Source organism: Struthio camelus, chromosome 15, assembly GCF_040807025.1.
Source record: "Struthio camelus isolate bStrCam1 chromosome 15, bStrCam1.hap1, whole genome shotgun sequence".
NCBI classification, from domain to species: Eukaryota; Metazoa; Chordata; class Aves; order Struthioniformes; family Struthionidae; genus Struthio; species Struthio camelus.
Window position 1 is genome coordinate 13,381,040 of NC_090956.1, and position 21,346 is coordinate 13,402,385.

General features: G+C 35.9%; 1 protein-coding gene across 10 annotated transcripts in view; it reads right to left on the bottom strand.

The window, feature by feature from the left end:
- CLEC16A (C-type lectin domain containing 16A) overlaps window positions 1-21,346 on the bottom strand; it is a 96,968-nt gene that overhangs the window by 55,280 nt on the left and 20,342 nt on the right. For all 10 annotated transcript variants that reach the window (XR_011134752.1, XR_011134751.1, XM_068908890.1 and 7 more), the window contains 8 exons: window positions 17,533-17,761; window positions 15,996-16,125; window positions 11,544-11,644; window positions 5,332-5,454; window positions 4,329-4,438; window positions 3,797-3,841; window positions 3,046-3,096; window positions 636-764 (listed from right to left, as the gene is read on the bottom strand). Coding sequence is in view for 8 of the 10 variants with exons in the window: in XM_068908890.1 (XP_068764991.1) it covers window positions 636-764; window positions 3,046-3,096; window positions 3,797-3,841; window positions 4,329-4,438; window positions 5,332-5,454; window positions 11,544-11,644; window positions 15,996-16,125; window positions 17,533-17,761 (918 nt within the window). In the remaining 2 variants the exon portion in view is untranslated. The remainder of the gene's footprint in view (window positions 1-635; window positions 765-3,045; window positions 3,097-3,796; window positions 3,842-4,328; window positions 4,439-5,331; window positions 5,455-11,543; window positions 11,645-15,995; window positions 16,126-17,532; window positions 17,762-21,346) is intronic.

Sequence of the window (21,346 nt, forward strand, 5' to 3'; positions counted from 1 at the left end):
AGGACCAAGAAGTGACTACCCCAAGGTTGTTGATAATAAATAAATAAATAATAACCACATCATTATGTCAGCATCACCTCTACAAACTGTTACAGTCATTAAAACATATATTCTGCTATGTCTCTCCTCACTCCCAAAATCTCTGCTACAAATTACTCCACCAAGAGAAACACTCTAGTGCAGAACTTGATTTTTGCTATGTCTACAAATACAACCAAAATGGAGTAACCCAACTAGCTTTCAGTTGGAGATTTTGATTGTGGGAATGTAATGAAAGATAGAGCGAAATCTGAATCAGATTCAGATCAGAACCAGGAAATCAGAAAGAAAACTGTCAATATATTAATGAATCTCATATCAAAAATGCCTTTTCACGTAGATGTCTCCACTACCTAACAATGAAAACCGTAGTACGTATTAAAGCGACTAGATAATAGAAATTAGAGAGAAGGCACTTCTCTGCTGGGACAGGTGAAAATTAGATGGTCTAAACAGGTCTGTCTGCACTTAGTTCTTAAGATTTTATAGATGAAGATTTCAATCAAGCAGCTTTCAAGGAAAAACGTTTGTATTCCTAGAACTGCTCATCAGTGGTATTATCCCACTGTGAAAGAAAGAAAGATAGCCTTACTCACTCTTCGTGTCCTTTCCACATCTCCACAGGGCAATCTTTTCACAAAATCGATACCAGTCAGTGGCGTCCCCGTTGGAGGCAACAGAATGGAGGCATCCATCATCAAGTACTCAACATTCATGGGTTTAATCTATGAAAATATTTTTACATTTATTACTATATAGCACAATAGAAGCTTGTACCTTGACTTTCAAATGTACAACACGGTTGCATATTTTGAGAGGAAGGAGTTATTAGAGCACTCTGAGAATTTTTGATGCCATACATGTTATTTTAAGCTCTTTGCATGCAATCTCTATTTTACATTTGCTCATTGGTCCCTAACAGACTATTGCAGTTTCCACGCTGACAAGTCAGAGTAAGAACTGAAAGATTATATAGTAAAAAAGCTGTTTCATGATTACTGAACACTAAAGCCTCTATCGTGGTTGATTACAAGTTTTGACTCAAATTTTTCTTGTGCTTGAAGCAACTATAAAAGTTTCTTGTTTCTTTCTTTCTCTCTCTCCCTGCCCTCCCAAAAAAGAATTCTCTAGTCCCTAATAACGCAAAAAATTTTACATACTACATATTTTTCTTCAGTCTTACCACTAACAGAGTCTCTCTCTTACATGGTTGCTTATTTTCATGAATTAACTGTGTTTGAAATATTTATCCTTCCGTATAACTTGGATGAAATTGCCCAAAGTTATTATATATATGTCCGCTGAACACACAAGCTTCTTTTTGCCAGAAAACAAGATGAAATGGTTGAAACATATTTAAAATCCCTTCCCTTGGTTGTACAACATTCTGCATAGAAGGCCAGTGCACACACGTGGGCATTCTAAGATAGTCGACAGAACCTGGAAGCGTTCCTGTCAACTTTGCAATGGCCAGATACTACAGAATGTTTTAAACAAACTCTGAAACAGGAACTAGAATTTACACAGTGCGGTCTTAAGCTGCTGCCTTTCACACATAGCAACTCAAAAATAGTCTGTTAGTTAGTTTAAAGGATCTAGTCTCATGGCAATCCATATTCAATGTCTAAAATGCTGGATTAACAAATCCAGTTAACATGTAGAAAATCTAAAACAAAAATCTAAATAGATGACATGAGACAAATGAGAACACAAAACTAAAAGTTCTAACAAGCAAGTAAATGAGTAAGTACAATTCACATGAATGTACACTGGTTTAAAATGTTGAAAAAAATTAAGCTAATCACTGAAAGCAAAAACCAAAAAATAGAGACAAAGTACTACTGTATACCATTTATTTGCTCCTCTGAACTCAGTTTTAACTATGATCATTAGGACACAGCTTTTTCCTTCCTTTATCCTTCAGACAGCTCTCAGAGAAGCTCTCTACCATGTCATTTACACACCTCCTCTGATAAAAAGACATCAGTGTTACTTGGCACTTAAATTAGGTAAGCGTGTCATTTGCTGGCTAGGCAAATAAATACGCTTAAAGGAAAACATAAAGCTCAACTTCTAGGGCTCAGCTCTCTACTGGTGAGTAAAAAACATGCAATCTCAGCAATACAGATACCTATAGGACAGAAAAATCTACAAATATACTGAACTCGTAACATGAAAATAGTGCTAATTTTGGCATCACTTCTCAAGCTAGAGGGAGAGCAACATCCAACTACTAAAAAGAATAAACGTTCGGGGAACGTTTCATTAAGTATCTCTATTATTCAGGCTGACAAAATACATGTAAGGTGCTTCCAAGTATTAAAAGAGTTATTGCAATATATCAACTGTAAATTTTTTTTTTGAAAAAGATAATTAGTGGCTGCTAATTAAATCTCTCTACTACTGTGGAAAAAAAAAAAAGCCTGTAACAATACACACTATTTTTACCTGAATACTAACCTAATAATTGAAATAAATAATTTTTTTTCAAGTATCTGCAGATTAAATATTAACTGTATGAGACTAAGCTTTGCAGTATGTTAAAACTTCCACATCAGTGCTTCACACACAGTACAGCAGTACATCTTTTAGATGACATCAAAAGATCCTGACATTTTCTCACCAGAATCCCATTCTCTGCTAATAAGAAAAGTAGCATCACTCAAAACTGCAACCTTGCAGAGGCTCTAAAAGATATAGCAAGGTTTTCACATTGGTTAATAACTTCAAAAACAATAAATACAATGCCTCATTCCCCAAGATAAAGTAATTTTTGCAAACATGCCTTCAGAAAGTAATGGCTTTTATTTAATAAACAGCTGTGAAATTTCAGATAGATGGTTTATGTAAGTGTAAACATAACTCCTCAGAAACAAAAAAACACTTTTTTATTCTGTTCTAGAGATAAAGATACCAGTATGTCTTCTTACATATTCTTACTCCTGTGTTGTATCCGGGTTTGAGGGTGGGCTTTTTTATTTACTGAAAATTTTTTTGGCTACTTACTGTCATACTCCGGTATTCATCTTCAAACATATCCAGAAAAATTTCTTCTCCCTTTCAGAAAGGGGGATATAGACATATGAATCCTTATGGTTATGGAGCCATCTGTTTTCTTGGCTCTTAATTATTTTCTTTGGTAAGCTACAAATTAAAAATGAACCCTGTGCCACATCTTTCAGCAAATATTCCTCAAGAGCATTCTAAAAAGAAATATAACATATTAGACATTTGAAAACTGTCATGAATTTACTGCTCCTTATATAGGAGTTAATGCCTAGAGCTAAACATTTTACTTGTCTCAAATTGTTTACAATATGATAGAAAAGCTGCAGATGTCTCAAAAGTATAAAAGAAAAAAAAAGTTTAAATAAAATGAGATAAGATGCAACCAAAAAGCAATACCATGAAAGGAACATCTTCCATATTAGCATTAACAATAAAATCCCAGAAACATTTTTCTGAGGTTTGTTTGGTTCTGTTCCATGAAATACCTAGGAGTTGCAACAAAGGCATACGACTGCTCATTTGACCTCTAACACAAAGCCTTTGAGATTTCTAACAGTCCTTTTGCAAAGTCCATCAGCAGGTTAGGGGAGAAGAGGGAAACAAGAATAATCCTCCAATTGAACACTTTCTTCCCTGTCACAAATACGAATCCACCCCCCTGAAAAAGCCACCAGGGGCACTAAGCAGAGATTGGGTTACAGACTTGCTTCTAATTCCATATTACGTAAATGACTTACGGCATACACACCTTGTAAAAACGTCGCAGGAGATGAACACTTTCTTCTCTTGCACCCTAGAAAAGAGAACATAATTTTGTTTCAGGTAGTAAATACTCAATTTACTCAAAGTCCCTTTAAAAAACAAAATAGAACCCCCAAACCAAAAAACCCAACAAAACAGCACACCAAGCCAACACTTTCAGAGCAAGCTATGTCCCCATACTCATAGCTTTCAGCCCAGAACTCAGTAGAAAACAGTTCTTTCAAAACCTCTCTTCATTACATTGTGGAGATGTCTGACCCAGAAATTGTACAGAGAAAATAAAAACATAATTACATCTGAGAAGTTAAGGGTTTAAATAGCGAGGTAACAGAAAACGGAACACTGGGTATCAATTCTTTAATTTTGCTGCACAGAATCACCTATTGAAAGGTGTTCCAAAGGCTCAAACGTCATGTTATGCTTTTTGTAATCAAATACGAAACAAATTCATTCAACTATACAACAAGATTTAGACAAGTAATCTTGGAACTGGTAATCTGAAAAAAAAAAATACTTACCTCAAGGCAAGCAAGGTGAACATCTTTTATGATGCTGCCATTTTTAGAAAATACAAGTTGCTTAAGCAACAGACAGCCGAGTTCTAGTGTTGCCAAACGGATTTTTCCATCTACGAAAAGAGAATTTCAATATACAAAATAGAAGCAGTGTAAATACTGCTCTTTTCATTACTGGATATTTTCACAGGTTTCCACTCTTCTCTGCAATTGTTATAAACCTTCCTTCTCTGCTAAGGACGCTTACCTGACAAAGAAGGGTGCTGATGTGGATACACAATGCTGACAGCTATAAAGAATTCTTCCCAATTACTTAGAGTAATCAGGAAGAAACTTTAACACAGAACCACTCAAAAAGAAGGATCAACGTCATAAGCGCAGGGGAAAAGCGCTATGGCTTAAACAAAAAAAATCATGTTTCCATGGACTACTTCATTGAGCTTTCTATTCCTGAAAGCATAATTTCACAAAAAATGAAGTCAAGGAGAAATGTCTTCTGCAAAACAGTTCAGAGCTGAATATACAGTCTGTGATTAAAAAGACATCATAGACAAAGGGTACCAGCAATTTTCTGTATTTTTTTTTTTTTTTTAAAGACTTCACTGAAACTAGCACTGCAAGCAAAAGGCACCTCATGTGCCTCATGAATCATGTTTTCAGGATGATGCTCTACATTAAGAGAGGTTCACTTGCATCTCTTTCATCATTTCTTGCTGGGTATTTTGCTTACTTAACAAAGCAGAAAGTAGGAATTAAGACAACAGACCTCTGTACAGACCTGAGCATAAAAGCAATTATTCAGAAGAAATGCAGAGTTCCTGATTACTCAGCAACTCAGGGGAAAACTGACACTTGTCTTTTATAGTCCATATCTATTTATTGTTTAGCAAAGAACATGCTAAGCAAACCTTCCCACAAAATAAAGTGCTGGCTAGACTCTTGCCTTATTTTAAGCATCTCCAAAAATTTCAGCTTGGCAAGATGACAGATACTAGAAACGTGATACCTGGTTGTGCAGCATAATTCATTATCCTGATAAGGCCCTCTGCAAGTACATGATTATATGAATTTCTCTCTTCAGCATGTTGAGCTGGAAGTTGAATTCTGTCCAGCTTGATTGGGTCAATTCCTTTTGTGGGAGGATGAAGGAAGGGAAATAAAGAAGAAAACAGGAGTATGATTCAGGGTAAATACTTCATAGTGTACAACAGTTCTCTTGCAAGAGTATAAGCAGCAATACAAAACTATGCAAACTGGTTCTGCACTTGTCTCCAATACAAGAAAAATGAGGAACAAAAAGACTAAACAAACTTGTATATCACTGTAAAATGCCAGACTTAAAAAAGCCTACTAGCAAAAACACTGAAGTCCCAACAAAACAGTTGGGGATAACTAAATCCTTTTGCTCCATCTGGAATTATTACACCCTCTGTTTGCATCTAAATCAAATCAAAGTCAAGACACATTTGAAGAACATAAGGGCTAAAGGAAGAAAAGATAAAAGTCTGATTTTAAATTCTGGTTTAATAGTAAGTGATTAGTTCACATATAATGTAGAAACATAGGAATTTTACTTTGGAAATAGAAGCCTGTTATTCAGGGGACATCCCAAAATCCTAAATCACAGATTCTCACTGACTTGTGGTATTAGGAAACTAAAACTGTCTTTTCTCAACCTATTCCTGTAAAACAGTAAAGTTATTTCTCAGAATGGGTTGGTTCCCAAAATAGATTGGTAACTGTAAGAGGTCTTAAGTTAAAAAGTTATGGATTGCTGAGGATGTCATTGTCCTTGTTCTAAGGAATAATAAACACGCCTCTAAAATAGAAGAGCAGCGTAGCCCAGTTAATTTTTTTCCAACTCAGAACTCATAGTTAACTTCATATACCAATACTATTTGTGATACACATGTGTAATGAAGAAGTAAATCAGGTATTCGGAAAAATCAGTACAGGCTACCTTAAAGATTAATGACAAGTTATACAAGTGTTCTCTGTCATACCAAGACTGACAAAAAGAAAAAAAAAAAAAGGAAGCATTTAAGGCAGTTAGTAGAATATTAGTTTTCACAATAAACTAAGAGTTTACTAAAGAGTTACAATTTTCCTTCTGGAAGAAAAAACTGCTTAGAGTAACATACCTTACCTGTATGCAGATTAAGCTTTCACAGAGAAACATGGCCATTAACCATCAGAAAGCCATTAAGTAGACTGAGAAAACAAGGCAGGGGGAGGAGACAGAACTAAGCAGGTACCCTAAAAATTGTCCCAACTGAAATCACTATGAAGGAATTAGTATTCAGCATCTTTCATTTGATTGTCTACCTGCAAAGGATGCAACAGAGTCCTACATTCTTGAGATACAGTACATGCTCTAGGATCACATATGAAGGGCTTCTTTGGGGATTAAAAACGTCTAGGGCACAGTCTGCAAAGAATCTGTTCAGCTGCATTCACATACCTCTTGGGATTCTTTTCTCCTGTTCACATGGATATTCCTTAGTGGTGAGAAACATGGACGTTTTCTTTAAACTCATTCAAGAACGTAATGCAAAATGCATACTGAAAAGTCCAAATGGAAGGATCCTCAATCAAGCGCCTCACTAGAGGTCTGAGTTTGAGAAGCCTGCTCCTTTAGAAGCTAGGCCTGATACCAAAATTCTTGGTTAGGCTAGTGTAATTCATATTATTTTAATGTGCCCTGTTGTCCTACTCTTTACACTGCCAGAATTAGAAGGATGGGGTGAGAGGTGAAGTTCAAATTGTCCAGCCAGGAAATCACAAACACATCTGAAATGGGAGTATGCTGAAACAGAAAATCTACAATTCATTCTCCTGGGTTGCAGAGAAGACAGTCTTGTTTTATGTTCAATCACAAGAAGGCATCCTATGTTTCTTGTTCAAACACATAGGTAATGAACTGACTCAAGTGCTCAGTAAGGCATTTACCCTCTGTCAGATGGGCTAAAAACCAATTGATCAGATCCTAGACAAACAGGAATAATCTCCCAGAGATTTGCTGCTTTCTGAATCATGGGAAACTACTTTGCACTTCCACATTTTCTTAAATAGATCATCACAGGGACATTGTCAGCTACCACAGAATTTGATGCCCCTTTATAAAAGGGTCACTGGCCCTTACCTTGAGCAAGGCTGCACGGACAGGTTGCTTGCATTCTACTGAATGCAGATATAAAGATGGGTTTCAATCCAACCCTGAGGTACCTTCCATGATGACCCTGATACTGAACTTGGTGTAGGGAGGAACTCTTCTACAGAAACTGCTGAGCTTGTGAAGAACATTTAGCTCATGCGAGTCAAACAGAAGCTCTAGAAGTCAGCAGACTAAAACCTCTCCAACACACAGAGGGACTGATTGCGTGGCTCCTAAGGCTGAAAGCAATTTATTATAAGGGACAAGAAAAGCATGCTGGTGAAAGACAGTCAAGAGCAAAACTGGATCTCATTATCTGTCAAGCACCTAAGCTCTAGACAGTGTGGGGTGGTGGTGGTGGTGGTTAGGGTTTGCTTCCAAAGAGCAACGTGCTAATATAAGTTGTTGACCTGGAACACTAACGAGTATAGCCTGAATATTTGTTCACTTAGAGACAGCTGACATGACTGCTAAAGAATGAAGTGCCAATTTTGAGCACTTAAATGCATAAAATGCATCTAGGTATCTTCAGTTGCAGGGCCAAAAAGTTTCAGCCTCTTGAAATGTAGCTATTTCACTGCCTCTTGTAGTTTTCTCATTAACCAAAAATAAACAGCATAGAGATTGCTGAAACTATGGAGCAACAAGCTCTATCTGCTGCATTCTTCACTGTTTACAGCAATTCCCTACATGTAAGCAAATCATCTTTGACACCAGAGAGCATAGCCAACTTTTTTTCCTAGGAGCAGGACATCAAAGGATGACTTTATTTAAACTGAAAGTAAATACAGTGGGCTGAAGGATCTGCTATTTTATGGTCTTAAAAAGAACTCTCAAGAAATTCAATCCTGGTGCGCAGGCCACCTCCTGTACTCCTTTATAATGGCCTTAAAGGACTGCTGAGAACTCTCCTGAAGCTGCACAGTTACAACTAACAACTTTGGCCATGGTAAGAAAAAGAGAACCCATCTCTAACACTGGGATTTTATAGCACAGTCTTGATTCTCAAAAGTCCCTGAAGAGCAAGGCATTTTTCTAGAGGAAGTATATTGGTTCTAAGATCAGTTTTTTGGGAGAAAAACAAAAATCCACAGAGGTTAAAGTCAGAGAGGGCTAAAGCATGGCAAAGCTGTGGTGCTGCCTTTGGTGATAATAGTTGCACTGCTGCCTGCTTTCTTAAGAGCCTGTGAAAGCCCTGAAATTCTCTGCAAATGATCTCAGAGAAGCATCCCTTCATTCCCAGAGAAAAACGTCTGAGAAGCCATCAAGAGACTACGTCAGAGCAAGAGGGCGCAACTTTGGTTCCAAGAGTATTTAGTGGGTGAAAGAGCAACGTATGTGCTCAAGACTTGGAAGAAAATAAGACAGAGATAAAGAGAAAGTAACAGAGACAGAAAGGGACTATTTGAGGGCCATGGTTGGTCATTTTATATTAGTTGTTTTAATAGGTCACTATTATTACTTGTAGATATTATAAGAGAACAATGAGGGAAGACAGATAATTCCAGTTTTAAGAACAGGACGCTGTCCTGTCAATCTGAGAGCACCCGTTGCTTGCTGGGTAAGAAAGGGGCCCTGTGCTTCTGCTTCTTTGTATAATCATAGTTTAGACTTGCTAAAGGTGGAAGAGAAATCTGAAGGCACTGGTAAAATTGGTAAGTTTTGCCCAAACATTTGACCAAAGTACACATACCTTGTGACTGTTCATATGGGTTGCTTTCCAAGCGATTTGAGTAATAACCAAAGAATTACTGCTTTTACCCATATTTCTCTAAGAGAGGGAGTTAATGGGCATCCCTTCCCATCTGAAGACTGACAGGAGAAGAATCAAGTAAAGTAGCAGCTAAGACAAGAACGGAATGCTGAAGCTTCCCGATACTTTGAATGAGCAGTATTTGCTTTAACTTGTCCAAGAAAAAAAAAAAAAACAAAACAAAACCTTATTTATTCCTATCCACAGGTACTTGTTCAAACAACTGTCAGGCTGGAAGAAAACTATCTGTTTATAAAAACAAAAATTTCCCTTCCTATAAAGCAATTATGAGAAAATACAAGCAAGACAGAGATGCTGACCTGGTTCCAGAGTGAGCCAGGCATAGCAGTATACTCCATTATTACATTAATGCTATAGAGAAGCATGTTAAATAACAGTCCGCCCCTCCCCTCCCCCCCCCGAGTCCTTATATTTGCTATATTTGCTAGAGGAATCATAGCCACCTTCCAGATGCACTGAAGTGAACAAAGGCTAGCTTACACAATACAGTCTGCACGGGCATAATAGTCCAACAGAATGTTTCCACTGTGCTACCAAATAGGATGCTGCTCAACAGCATTCTAATATATTTTCTGTTCTCTCCAATCAACTGGACAGAGGCACTTAAGACAATACATCTGTGTAATTGAATAGCAGTATAAGGGTTTGGAGTTGGTTATTCAATTTACTGTAGTTCATCCAGCACTGAAAGAGACAGCCAGCTCGCTTGCCCTTCCTGAAAGAACCTTCCCAAAGCTTATTGGCAAATAAGTACCCGATCTCATATAAACATAAAAAAAATTGCAACGCTTATTTACCAGTCACAGTAAAAGTCAAATCAGATTAATATCCTTCAAAGTCAACTGTAAATGTACAGGGCAAATATTTGCAACTGCAAGCCAGCAACCCACATAAAATGACATTTGTAAACATACATCAATCCAAAACGTCACTTTAATCGCCTTCCACAGGTCCTGAGCTGCTGCAGCTACCAGTCTCCCACCCCTAACCTATTCAACGTCATATATCAGTCTCATCACACCCACCTCAGAACTGTTGCTGCAATACAGAGATAGACATTCAACAGGGAAGACTGTTTTTTCTTTGAATAATGCCACAAATTCTCTCAATCAGTTTAGTAACCCTCCTAATCCTAAAGGAAAGGGCTACCAACAGTTCAGTTTCACTTCTTTTCTTGCAAGTCCATAAATATTAAGTTTTCTTGCAGAACTTAAAATCTCATAGACCAAAATTCAGTTCATGAGTCTTCTCCCTCAAGAGCCTCATCACCATTCTGCTTGCCTTTTGGAGGCACCTTGAAGCTAGAGCAACATTCTTACTTGTGGGTGGCCATCATACTCATTGCCCTTTTGCTCAGCTCATTGAAGCAGCTCATTGTGTTTTCAGTATAAAGCTCTATAGAAATTATTATAAGCAGAAAATAACTTAAATTCAGCTCTTGATTCTTGAAATAAATGATTATTCACATGAATGAGATACTCACATAAAAAATATATTTGAAATGCAGACAAGAAAGCTAGTAAGTTAAAAAATAAAAATCCAACCACAATCACCCCTTAGGAAAGGTTACATAATCTCAAATCATATCAACTATAACGGGCTGCACTTTTAAGATAGTTTTGCTAGTTTGTAAAACAGTCCAGGCTCCTTGGGAGACTTGGGAGGATGTCAGTGTTTTGTGTCATAAAACAACTTAATAGCTTAAACAAGCCTTCAGTCAATTACAGTACAACATATGAAAAGGCCGTTGAGGAATCGCATGGTAGAAAAAAATAGCTGAAGGTCTGGCAAGCTGAATGCAAACTGGCAATAGCTGACTTCCATAATAAGATCTGATTCTCAAGCCTTGTGCATCATGCAGACATTTTAAGCATACAAAGATTTAATATTAACACATGGGGACAGGTCTTGCAACATTTTATGCTTAGACTACATGTAGCCACCACAGTACATGAAAAGTGGGGAAGAATCACAGAAGGAAGAATCACAGGGGAAGATTCAGACCCCTTATATATTCAGACTGAATATAGTGGCCTTCAACTGACATTGAGAGACTAAAAATGAAACACAATAATCCTATTCCAGTTCAAAGAAACTGTCATAAAAAGGAGATCCTTAACAACTTTTTACTTTCAGCACACTTATTTTCCCTCCTCATATTTTGTAAGGAATTGCTCACCGTTTAAAGCATGTATAAACATAACGTTAAATAGGCAGCATCTGACTGTTTACAAAAAAAAGAATCACCGTGACTCATTTAGTTTTCTCTAGGAAGAACAAAATTTCTTACCTTTATTGTGTGACATGGCATACAGAAGACAGAGCACAAAGAGAGCATAGTAATCATCTTCAGCACAGTCCAGTGCATTATAGACCATATCGAGAAAAGGCCTGTGGAAAGGGTTAACTTTGAGATGATGGAGAACAAAAAGACCATGTTTGCAGCAAAATGAATAATTGGTTATCCTATTCTACATGTAGCTAATGAAAGAAACAAACCTACAGTGATGCATGGTTTCAGGCATTAAGCAAGAATTAACCATTGTGAGATCAATCAGATTACAGTCATAACTTGTATTACTTTTTCTGACATTTTAACAGGATGTTACACAATACTTTCCCAACTAGTAACTGTTCACACATCTATGGGGTCTGTTTCTAGCATATTTATTACGTATGCAGAAGTGTTCTACTGCTTGCTGTAATGGTATACACGGGTAACTGTCCAGAGCTGCTACCACTGCGGCACGGAAAATGACTACCTTAAAACTCATGCTATACCAGCGTTGAAATGTTTTTACTTCTATAATAAGAAAGCTATTTTCACTAAAAGTTTAGAGTAGGCTAGGTTATACTAACAAAAAAAGTACCAAATTTTATAGTCAGTCAGTTATAGAAAAAACATAGAACAAGGAAGGAAAATTGGAAAGGGAAAATGAAAGCTCTGAACTGTAAAAGTTTTCTTCCCTGGTTTTAAGACTATGCAATCTATGACGTGAATATAGAAAACTATAAACATTCTTGAGTTCACTTCACCTGTACCCTGAAAAGACCAGAAAAGTCAATTTAATCCAGAAGCCGTTTAGACAGACCAGATGTGGCTGAGATTCAGCTGGTATTAGCCCAAACCTGGTGGCAAGGCAGCTGGGCTTCTTGTCTTGAGCTGGCTTGCATCCAGTCAGCTCAGAGCACCGTCAGAAATTGAATCCTCTGATCCGTTTTTACGGAGCAAGTGGCCAGGACACACAAGATAAGGAAAGTCACAGAATCACCAGAAGAGCTGGGTTTAGAACTTTGATTTAAAAAAGTGATAAGAATAACTTCTTCACTGAGTTTTAAAGTGCTTTCTTTTTTTAAAGAGTGAAAAAATCCTTATTTACATAACATGTTTCTGATACTTCCTGTAGCAATACACCAGCAATCCGAAATATTTTAACAGAGTAACAACATCCAAAGTAGGAAAAATAAATTTTCCCACCTTCAGACAGAGCAGTTTAGAAGCATTCACTACAAACTCACTGTTGTAGCTAACTGAAGGTCAAAAGGGCTACAGAATCCAACATACTTGTACAGGTATTTCAGATCTGTGGCACTCTCATGGTCATACTTATGTAAACAACTCAACTGAAGTCATAGCGATGTATTTGACACTTCCCTTCAGCTCTGCAACCATTTCTACAACATGCTCTCTTCCGCTAGAGCAAAGCTATCACAACAGTAACAGAACACACTGTTCCTCTGGTCAGTTCATGACATTGCAGCCACATAGTCACACATTTTGGATGTTAGATCACAAGCATCCTCTCTGATATAGTTAACTGACACTGAGTTACAAATCCTCTATACTCAAGTTCAACTTTGTTGTACTTAGCTAAGCCAAACTTCCCAAATGACATTCCTACTGTAAAAGACATGGAGAAGATAACTATTTGAGCAAAAGCAACTTAAAATATTAACAATATTGAAAATAAACATTTCAAATAATAAATGAGATTACCTTCAGTTTTCAAAGCACTCTCTAAGCATTAAACAAGCCATAAAGGCCTCACAACATCCTAAAATGGGGTGTATTACACATAGCCAAGAGAGTTCAAACTCAAGGTCATTAGCAGAACCGAGATATCCAGGCTCAAGAACTATTTAAATACTGAGTCCAGGCTCAAGAACTATTTAAATACTGAGTTACTTAAATACTAGACAATTCTAGGTTTGTTGCCAGACCAACAACTGATGGTAATTACCCCCAAAATAGACCTGAGAGGTCAAAGTCATATTTTAATTTTAGTAAAACCAATGGTTTATGAAGTCAGCTGCAGAAATACCAGTAACCCTTCCATCAACACTAATTTTATATTCTATTAAACTATTTCTATCATCTCTAATGCATTTGTCATTGTTTTTCCCCCACATATTATTTAAGATTTTTTGAATTACACAATTTTATGAAATCCAGAGAAATATGATCATAGCAGTGAGATGAATAATTTTCATGGTAGATGCTTTTTCATAGCATCTGTCTTTATCAGTATTATCACAGCGTATCTGAATAATCTATAGCCCAAACAACTTCTAGGAATCCCCACTCTCACTAACAGATCCCTATATAGGCTATATACAGCACAAACAGAATTAACTTCAGCTGAAAGAAAGCAGCAACAAAAGGGATAAGGTGGCATGAACGTATAGTGTTTTCCAAAATCTATGCTATGTAGTATATCATAAAAGGAAGTCAATTTAAAATAACCCTTAGCCTTAATCTACCGAGGAGTAAGGCACAAACTCAAATGGCACACAAAATACTTAAACTTTTTCCTTTTAGTATTCCCTCCTGTACTAAAAGGGCTAAGGGCAGTTGAAAGCTCGACTTACATTTTACATCTATAGAGTTTCACTATAAACTAAAGCCTTTTTCATTTGTCTTTCTACCTCTATTGTCCATTTTTTTTAAAATCACTTTTAACATCAAATTATAGGGTGTGTGGCAACTATTTTTCAGAAGTATTGCATAATTCTGAAACTATTTTCTTCCTTTATTAGTCTTCTATGAATGACTTCTTATAACAATCAGATCAGATGCCATAAGAAAATTCTTCAAATTATTTATTTTGGCCCCAGTGGAGCATCTCCACAGTTGAAAAATACAACTCATTAGGAATCAATATCATCATACGTATCAGTTACTACTCCAGTTACAAAATTTTCCCCCACTTGCAGTATGAGATAAAACGTTTTCCACTTTCCACTACTGCGTTGGACCTATTACTTTGGTATCACTATGAGTGTTGTAGATAATCAGTGAAGGAAAGAACCTCTGTATATTTAAACAACATTTCTGAGACTTAAGTATCATTTTAAATACTATATTTGGGATACAGAATACTCCCAAAGCTTAAGCTATAATGGTTCATCTTCCTATTACTTTCAATAATTCATTTTAATAAAAGCAGCCTAGCATATGCACAGAACTAAGACCAGAAATACCCTACATAAGGTCTATCCTTATCTTTAAAAATATTTCAGTCTTGCAAGTTTTTTTGATGCTATTTATTTTTAAAAAAAGTGTAGGATATTTTCAGGTCGCTACATACAGACTCAACTGTCCTGAAATGCAAACATCTGCCAAATGCATTGGGATCTCACATGTAAATGTTTCACATCTTTAAGAGGTAAACATCCTGGTTGCTTCAGTATTCAATGCAATCAATGACAATTTCATTCTGAAAGTAATTCTGGCATACTTAAGACAAAATATCGCTAACCTACAGCAATGTATTTTAAAAATCGTTCAAGTCTAAGTTCAATTTCACTTTTAATTCAATGAAATTGAATTAAAAATATTATTTTTACTAGTTAATGTAATCTAAGCTAAGTGACACACTTGCAAGTACTTTCATGTCAGAGATGACAAGTTCAGTTTCTTATTTTTAACGTTCTAAAAATAAGGACACAGCAGAATTCTCACACAAAGTATCGCATGTGCATTTAATACATTAAAAAAATAATCACAAATAAAAATGGACTAGACTGCATTACCAGTTTCTATTCTGAAATCAGGAGAATTCCTGTTCCCCAAAACCACTGAAAACTGAACTTTATTCCTTTGTTTTGAAGATATCACCATACAAGTTAACAGCTTTCAAGAAGAATGCAATTTCATTACTTATTCTATAACAGTTTCATTTAAAGAACAGCTCCTCTTAAAAAACAATCACCAAGAGAAGTGTTCAACAATCCTAAGGCACCTCAGAAATTGTACGTAGGTTAGCAGGGCTTATTCATAAATACTCACAACTGAAATTTTGCAATATTCAGCCCTAAACCAAGGAATTCTTATTTTATCTTTTTGTCTATAGGAGCATAAAAAATTGACAGATGCGCAAATAAAAGTTACTAAGAAAACTGTTTTTCTAGCTGAATTCAGAGGTTTTGGGAATTTTGGAATGAAAACATCTTTCATGAACACATTTAATATTCTGTTAATATGTTTAATGTTAGCTACTTAAGGCATCATAATTGCCTTAAAAGAAAGCACAAAGTTTATGAAGAAACTGGACCATAACCCAAACTGCTCAGTGGGGAGGCTATATTCCATCTTCCTATTGCCTCACTTACTTTTGAGCCACAAGAACCCCTGTAATTTTAATTCAAAGCAAATTTCAGGCGTCCGTTAAGAGGAATGATTGAAGTGACAAAGAGCAAGCAAGAAAGCAACCCAGCAAAATAAATTAAAGTTCTTTCTTACCTATTCCAGTTTGTTATCTCATTCCCAGAGGCAGCTGCACTCTTTTCTTCATCTGTTGTATTCTGTTCTGTCACAGTAGAGACAGACAACTCTGACAGTTTACATCTCTCCATGATTACCATCTCTATTTCTAAAAAACAAAAAAATATATTTTTAACAAAGGATTATTGCAAGCTTTTTTTATATTTTACATTTTGCATTAAAAGCAACTAATGCAACTATACGTAAGAGGTATACGCCACAGACTTAAAAAGGTTAATGAATACCTAGATTGGGATTTTCTTCCCAATACAAGAAGAAAGGCTCGCTCACTTTAAAGATTTAAGAAACTGAAGCGCTATATAAAGAAATACGCAAATTATTTTGGAAAATAAGTAACTGTTGTTCCATTCCCCTTTGAACCATATTAAGAACATTGAACAAGCTTGAGGAAAAAAACTTCTTAGTGAAAATGCTGGTAGAAGTGCATTGGCAGGGCAGGAAGAAGGGGAGTCAAGTTCAATAGAGGGTATAAATAGGTTCCTATTATTAAACCAAATGGGATACCTTGTCCTGAGTGCTTCATATCTATTAGCTGCAAGTAGAAGTGCTAGGACAAAATCTAGCTTTTACTCAAAAAATTAAGACAAAGACAACTACTATATTCACCAGTTTACACAGCAGATTACATCCCGTTTTCTTCAAATTATAGAATAAAACAGTTATTTGACACCATTTAAGGAAAACTGGGATCCCGGAAAGTCTTACCAGATTGTTTACCTAAATCAAAATACAATCATGTTTGGAGAGAGCTGTCAAAGCATAAAGGTTTTGTTTTGGTTTCCCTGTACGCAGTTAGGCTATGTTTTTCTTAATTTCTTCAAAGTAAAGACTATTTTCTTCTAAAAGCTACTTAACTTGTAAAACAAGAAATTGTGGCATGCTTTTTAAGTTCACGTACCTATAAAAAAATAGTTGTTCTTGTAGTTAGCATTAGGTCAAAAAACCTGAAAGTGATGAAAATCTAAAGAGCTTAAAGATGTTCTCTTTAATTTTGAACTGTAAAATTCAACAAGTCAAAAGTGACAGTATGTGGTGAAGACGGTATTTATTCATTAAAACATGCATAAAATACTGTTGAGCATCTTCTAAAGGTAAAGTAGCTACACCATTTGCCTTATGACAAAAAATAGTTAAAGTCATTAAATCTAATTAAAAGTGCTCAATCACATGCAACTATCCGCAAGTCTGGTTGTTTTTTTTTGTTGTTGTTTTTGTTTTTTTTAAACTAAGGGTCAAATACAATAGGAAGAAATGAAAAATCCTTTCATATTTTTTAATCAGATCATGTTTTAAAAGATCATGTTCTGATGGCGTGATTTAACAACAACAAAAATCCAGAAAAACACACCCAAAAAGGAAAAAAAAATTAATTATGTCTATGTTTACCCAGTACAATAAAAGAATGAAAAGTCATTTAACAGATCAAAACTAGGTCTACACAATGAGTAACATTATCCAAATTGTGAGTATCGTTTTTATTTATCGATATACTTACCTTCATTTTCACTGCTTGTTCTGATGCCCTTTGAACTCCCTTCTGTACCTTTAGTTTTATCAAGGTCATCCTGGGAATCCTCAGATCCTCTCTCTTCTTCATCTTCTTCACCAACATTTTTATAGTTGGGTCTTTTCTGCAATCTCTTCTTCCCCTTCTGTTTGTTAATTTCAAGAGACCTCTCAAGAGTTTCCGTTGGTTTTATGAAACATCTGATACTTGACTTTGCCTGCAAATTTCAATAGTTCATACTGAGCTAGAGAGACATTTTACTACAGTTTATAAAGAAACCAGTTCTTACAAACAGGACTTTTAGAATCACTTATAAATCTCAAATTACTATTAAAATACAGGAAAGCAGACCTCAGCTGAACTGAATCAAACCATTACTAGAACAGAATTACCTGCAAAATAACGTACCCTAAAGATTTAAAATTAAGAAGCATGCCATTTTGGGACAAGAAGATATAGACTCATCTGCTTCATCAATAACAGTTTCTTAAGAAAAATTAAAGTTTTCCTCTTTCTAAAGTTCAAATAATGAACTTTACTCTACAGGTGAAGTAGCTTATGCATACAAAAATTACCCTATTCGCAGAAGATGTTTTAAAGACAGCTAAACCAAAAATGTGTGTGAATAGCAAGGGATGAATATGGAATACACTGCTTAAAAGTCTTATGCATTAATGAGGATAAAAATCAGTGCTCTATGCTGCAAGTTTTTTTGGAATCTAAACTTCCTTCAACTACATATGAGGCTTGTGCCAACTACCACAAAGTCTGGCAACTGAAATTAGCTCATTTATTAGGCTTAAATATACTTGTCTTCTATCCAAAGATATCAGTAGTTTGTGTTTCAAGTCAAAACAATGATTTTGGACAAGAAAACAAATAGCATTCAATACATACCTACTTTCCTGAAGATTTATTTATAGAACAAGAAAACGTAGATAATGAATGCCTCCCAGAGGAGATTAGTATTTCCAGAGATTACAAAAAGTTCTGTGACTAGTGGGACTAACAAAATCTGGTTTGGTATGTTTTTGTGGATAGTTTTGGAACTGTGATGTTTTGAGCTTCCTTCTCGCGGCACGTTTGGCCTGCCAGTTGGATTACCAGAGCACACGCTCTCTCTTACCCAGAACTGTACAAACACTGATTAGCTACCAAACCTCTCGGCAGCCAAGCAGCAAAATGGACAGTTTGGGGGCCTCCTGCCCACACAGGTTTTTGCTGAACAAGGGAGTTATAGGAACATCATTGCCTTTCAGACCTTTATACCACAATCAGATTTAGCTGAAATTGGATGAAGGATTCAAAAACTTAAGGGCAGGCAAGAGAAAAGAAATATAAGAATAGAGCAAATACAAAACTGGGATTACGTTCCTTCCCTTAGGTGGCTCAAGTACAGGGAGCACTGAGGAGGAATGTGTTAGACAGATCTCAGAAAAAGTTTGGAAAAATCCCTCCCCTCACTTGATAAGGAACTCCTACATGGAAAAAGAGAATTAGAAAAAGATCTTGGAAGAACCCTAGAATAAGTCAAAAGGCTAAAACATTTTTCTGAGCCTGATTTGTTAAGAGTTTTTATAGAAGTCTTGCATAAATCACCCTATACTTGTCACCAAAACAAGCCACATAGTAGGAAGAACCTTTCACAATACCAAAAAAACCCAAAAAATAATGAAACAAGAAAAATCCCACAATGTGAAGTTTACCACACTCATCTCCCCAGTAACCTCTCTGATATATTTTTAGCCAGATCAAACTGCAACATAAGCAGCTTATAAAACAACTGGAATTGTTGGAATTATTTATTTTCTTTATATAAAGAATACAGGTACTTAACCTCCTTGCATTCCTAATACACTGTTAACCATGTAAGCAAAAGAACAGAAAAGACTATTTCATAACGATATGTTTTTGAGCACTAATCTATGGTCTGTTCAATCTGAAGAAAGAAAGTTTAGAATAAAGCCAATATATGTTCTTTGCTGTCAAATACAATATGGCTATATATTTCAAATAGTCTAAAATCAGAGTTTAAATTAGTTTACGCTGCCTATCGTTTATCTAAGCTGATCATACATTTTGAGATACTGCTATTTTACACTTTTAAAATGTCTTTCAACCATATTTTAATTTTGGTTTATCTTGAGCAATGCGTGCTGGTAAAATAAGGCACTACCAGTAATAACTTCTTACAGGAAGGATAAAGTAGGTTAAACAAAAATAAAAAAACAAAAAACAGAAAACCACACACAAAAAACATGAAACAGGTAGAACTGACCCACATCCTAATTATGCAGGAAAATAGATCTCACAGGAAATAAGGTAAACCTTAGTGTGATGACTGCCAAAATACATTATCTTAACTACACATATTCAATTCTCATCATGAAAAAACAGCCAGTATTTCTACTGATACTACCTAATAACAGAAACAGCAAAAAAAAAAAAAACCAAAAAACAACAAAAAAAAACCATGAAGACCACCATATCTTAACTTGCTACACTCTGAAGTGGATTACCTGTTCATTTACCGAGTGATAACAGATCCATTTTACGGAAAGCTCCATGGGTTTTACTAAGTATCTATCCCAGAAATACAATTCCCCTATTTAGTAACTTTTCAGATGTGACAGAAATGTCATTTTATGCAATGTGAGGCCACATCTTTCTGACCTGTAAGGAGCAGCAACCTAAATACTACAACATAAAACAAACAGAAGTTCACAGGAAACCCCTACCATTCCTAATATTAATTCAAGCACACAAACATTCATGCTACAAATATTTTTCAACGCTCTACAGTAACTATGATAGGAAGGAAGAAAAAAAAAAAAAAAAGACACACACCTCACTTCTGCAACAAATGGTGCCCCACCCTCTAACCACAAATTTCCTAGCAAGAAGGCTGTTTCCGCACAAGTAACACGCCCAAAAACATTCAGTACGCAACTATCAGAAGGTCAGACATTTCCTAAGAGACTGCTTTATCTGAAAATATTCATTCAACCCCATCGTTCCTCCTTAAAGGCTCTTCTAAGCAAGATTAGATTCTAAAAATGAAGGTCAACAGCACAAATACTAGGACCCAAAAGCTATTGGCAAATGTCAGCCCAAATAGCTTCCACCATACAGTAGGAAGAAATTTGGAATAGTTGACTTACATGATAGAAGAGTTGAAGCATAACTCCCCCTTGAAACTTTAACAGCTATAGCTACTGTTGAGAAAGACTGTATATGCATCAATATAATGTTTGTTATAAATTAAGCATCAAGACAATAATATCCTTAACTGTCCAGTCAGACATTAGGAGCCATGTTCATCTTTTCAACAGAACTACAGTCAGAGGCCTCTTAAACAAAGTAAGGCCATAACCCCTTACTATTACTAACCCCAAACAAGCCTTTTTAAAAAAAAGTGCATTCGTAATCTGTGAAACCCACAATAAAGGAGAAAAAACATACATGAAACTCTTGGGGGAAAAAAATAGTAACAGCAGCATCCAGGAACATCTACATATGATTAAATCTGAAGGTATAAAGGGCAATGACAAAGTGATAAAATCCTCACCTATTGCAAGGTGAGGTCTTTTATGCATGCTGGTGGGCTTTCAGCGATGATCAGCCTTAACACTAAAATACTGAGAATATTTAGATGAAAAACCTTATTTCCCTGTATATTAAAGGGATTAACCATAAATTCAGTTATATTTTACTAAGTCTCTCATTTCTGCTACAAGTTGTGTAAGGAAATAATTTTATAGGAAAGTTGTGATGACCGATCTGTATCTCACTACCAGGAAGT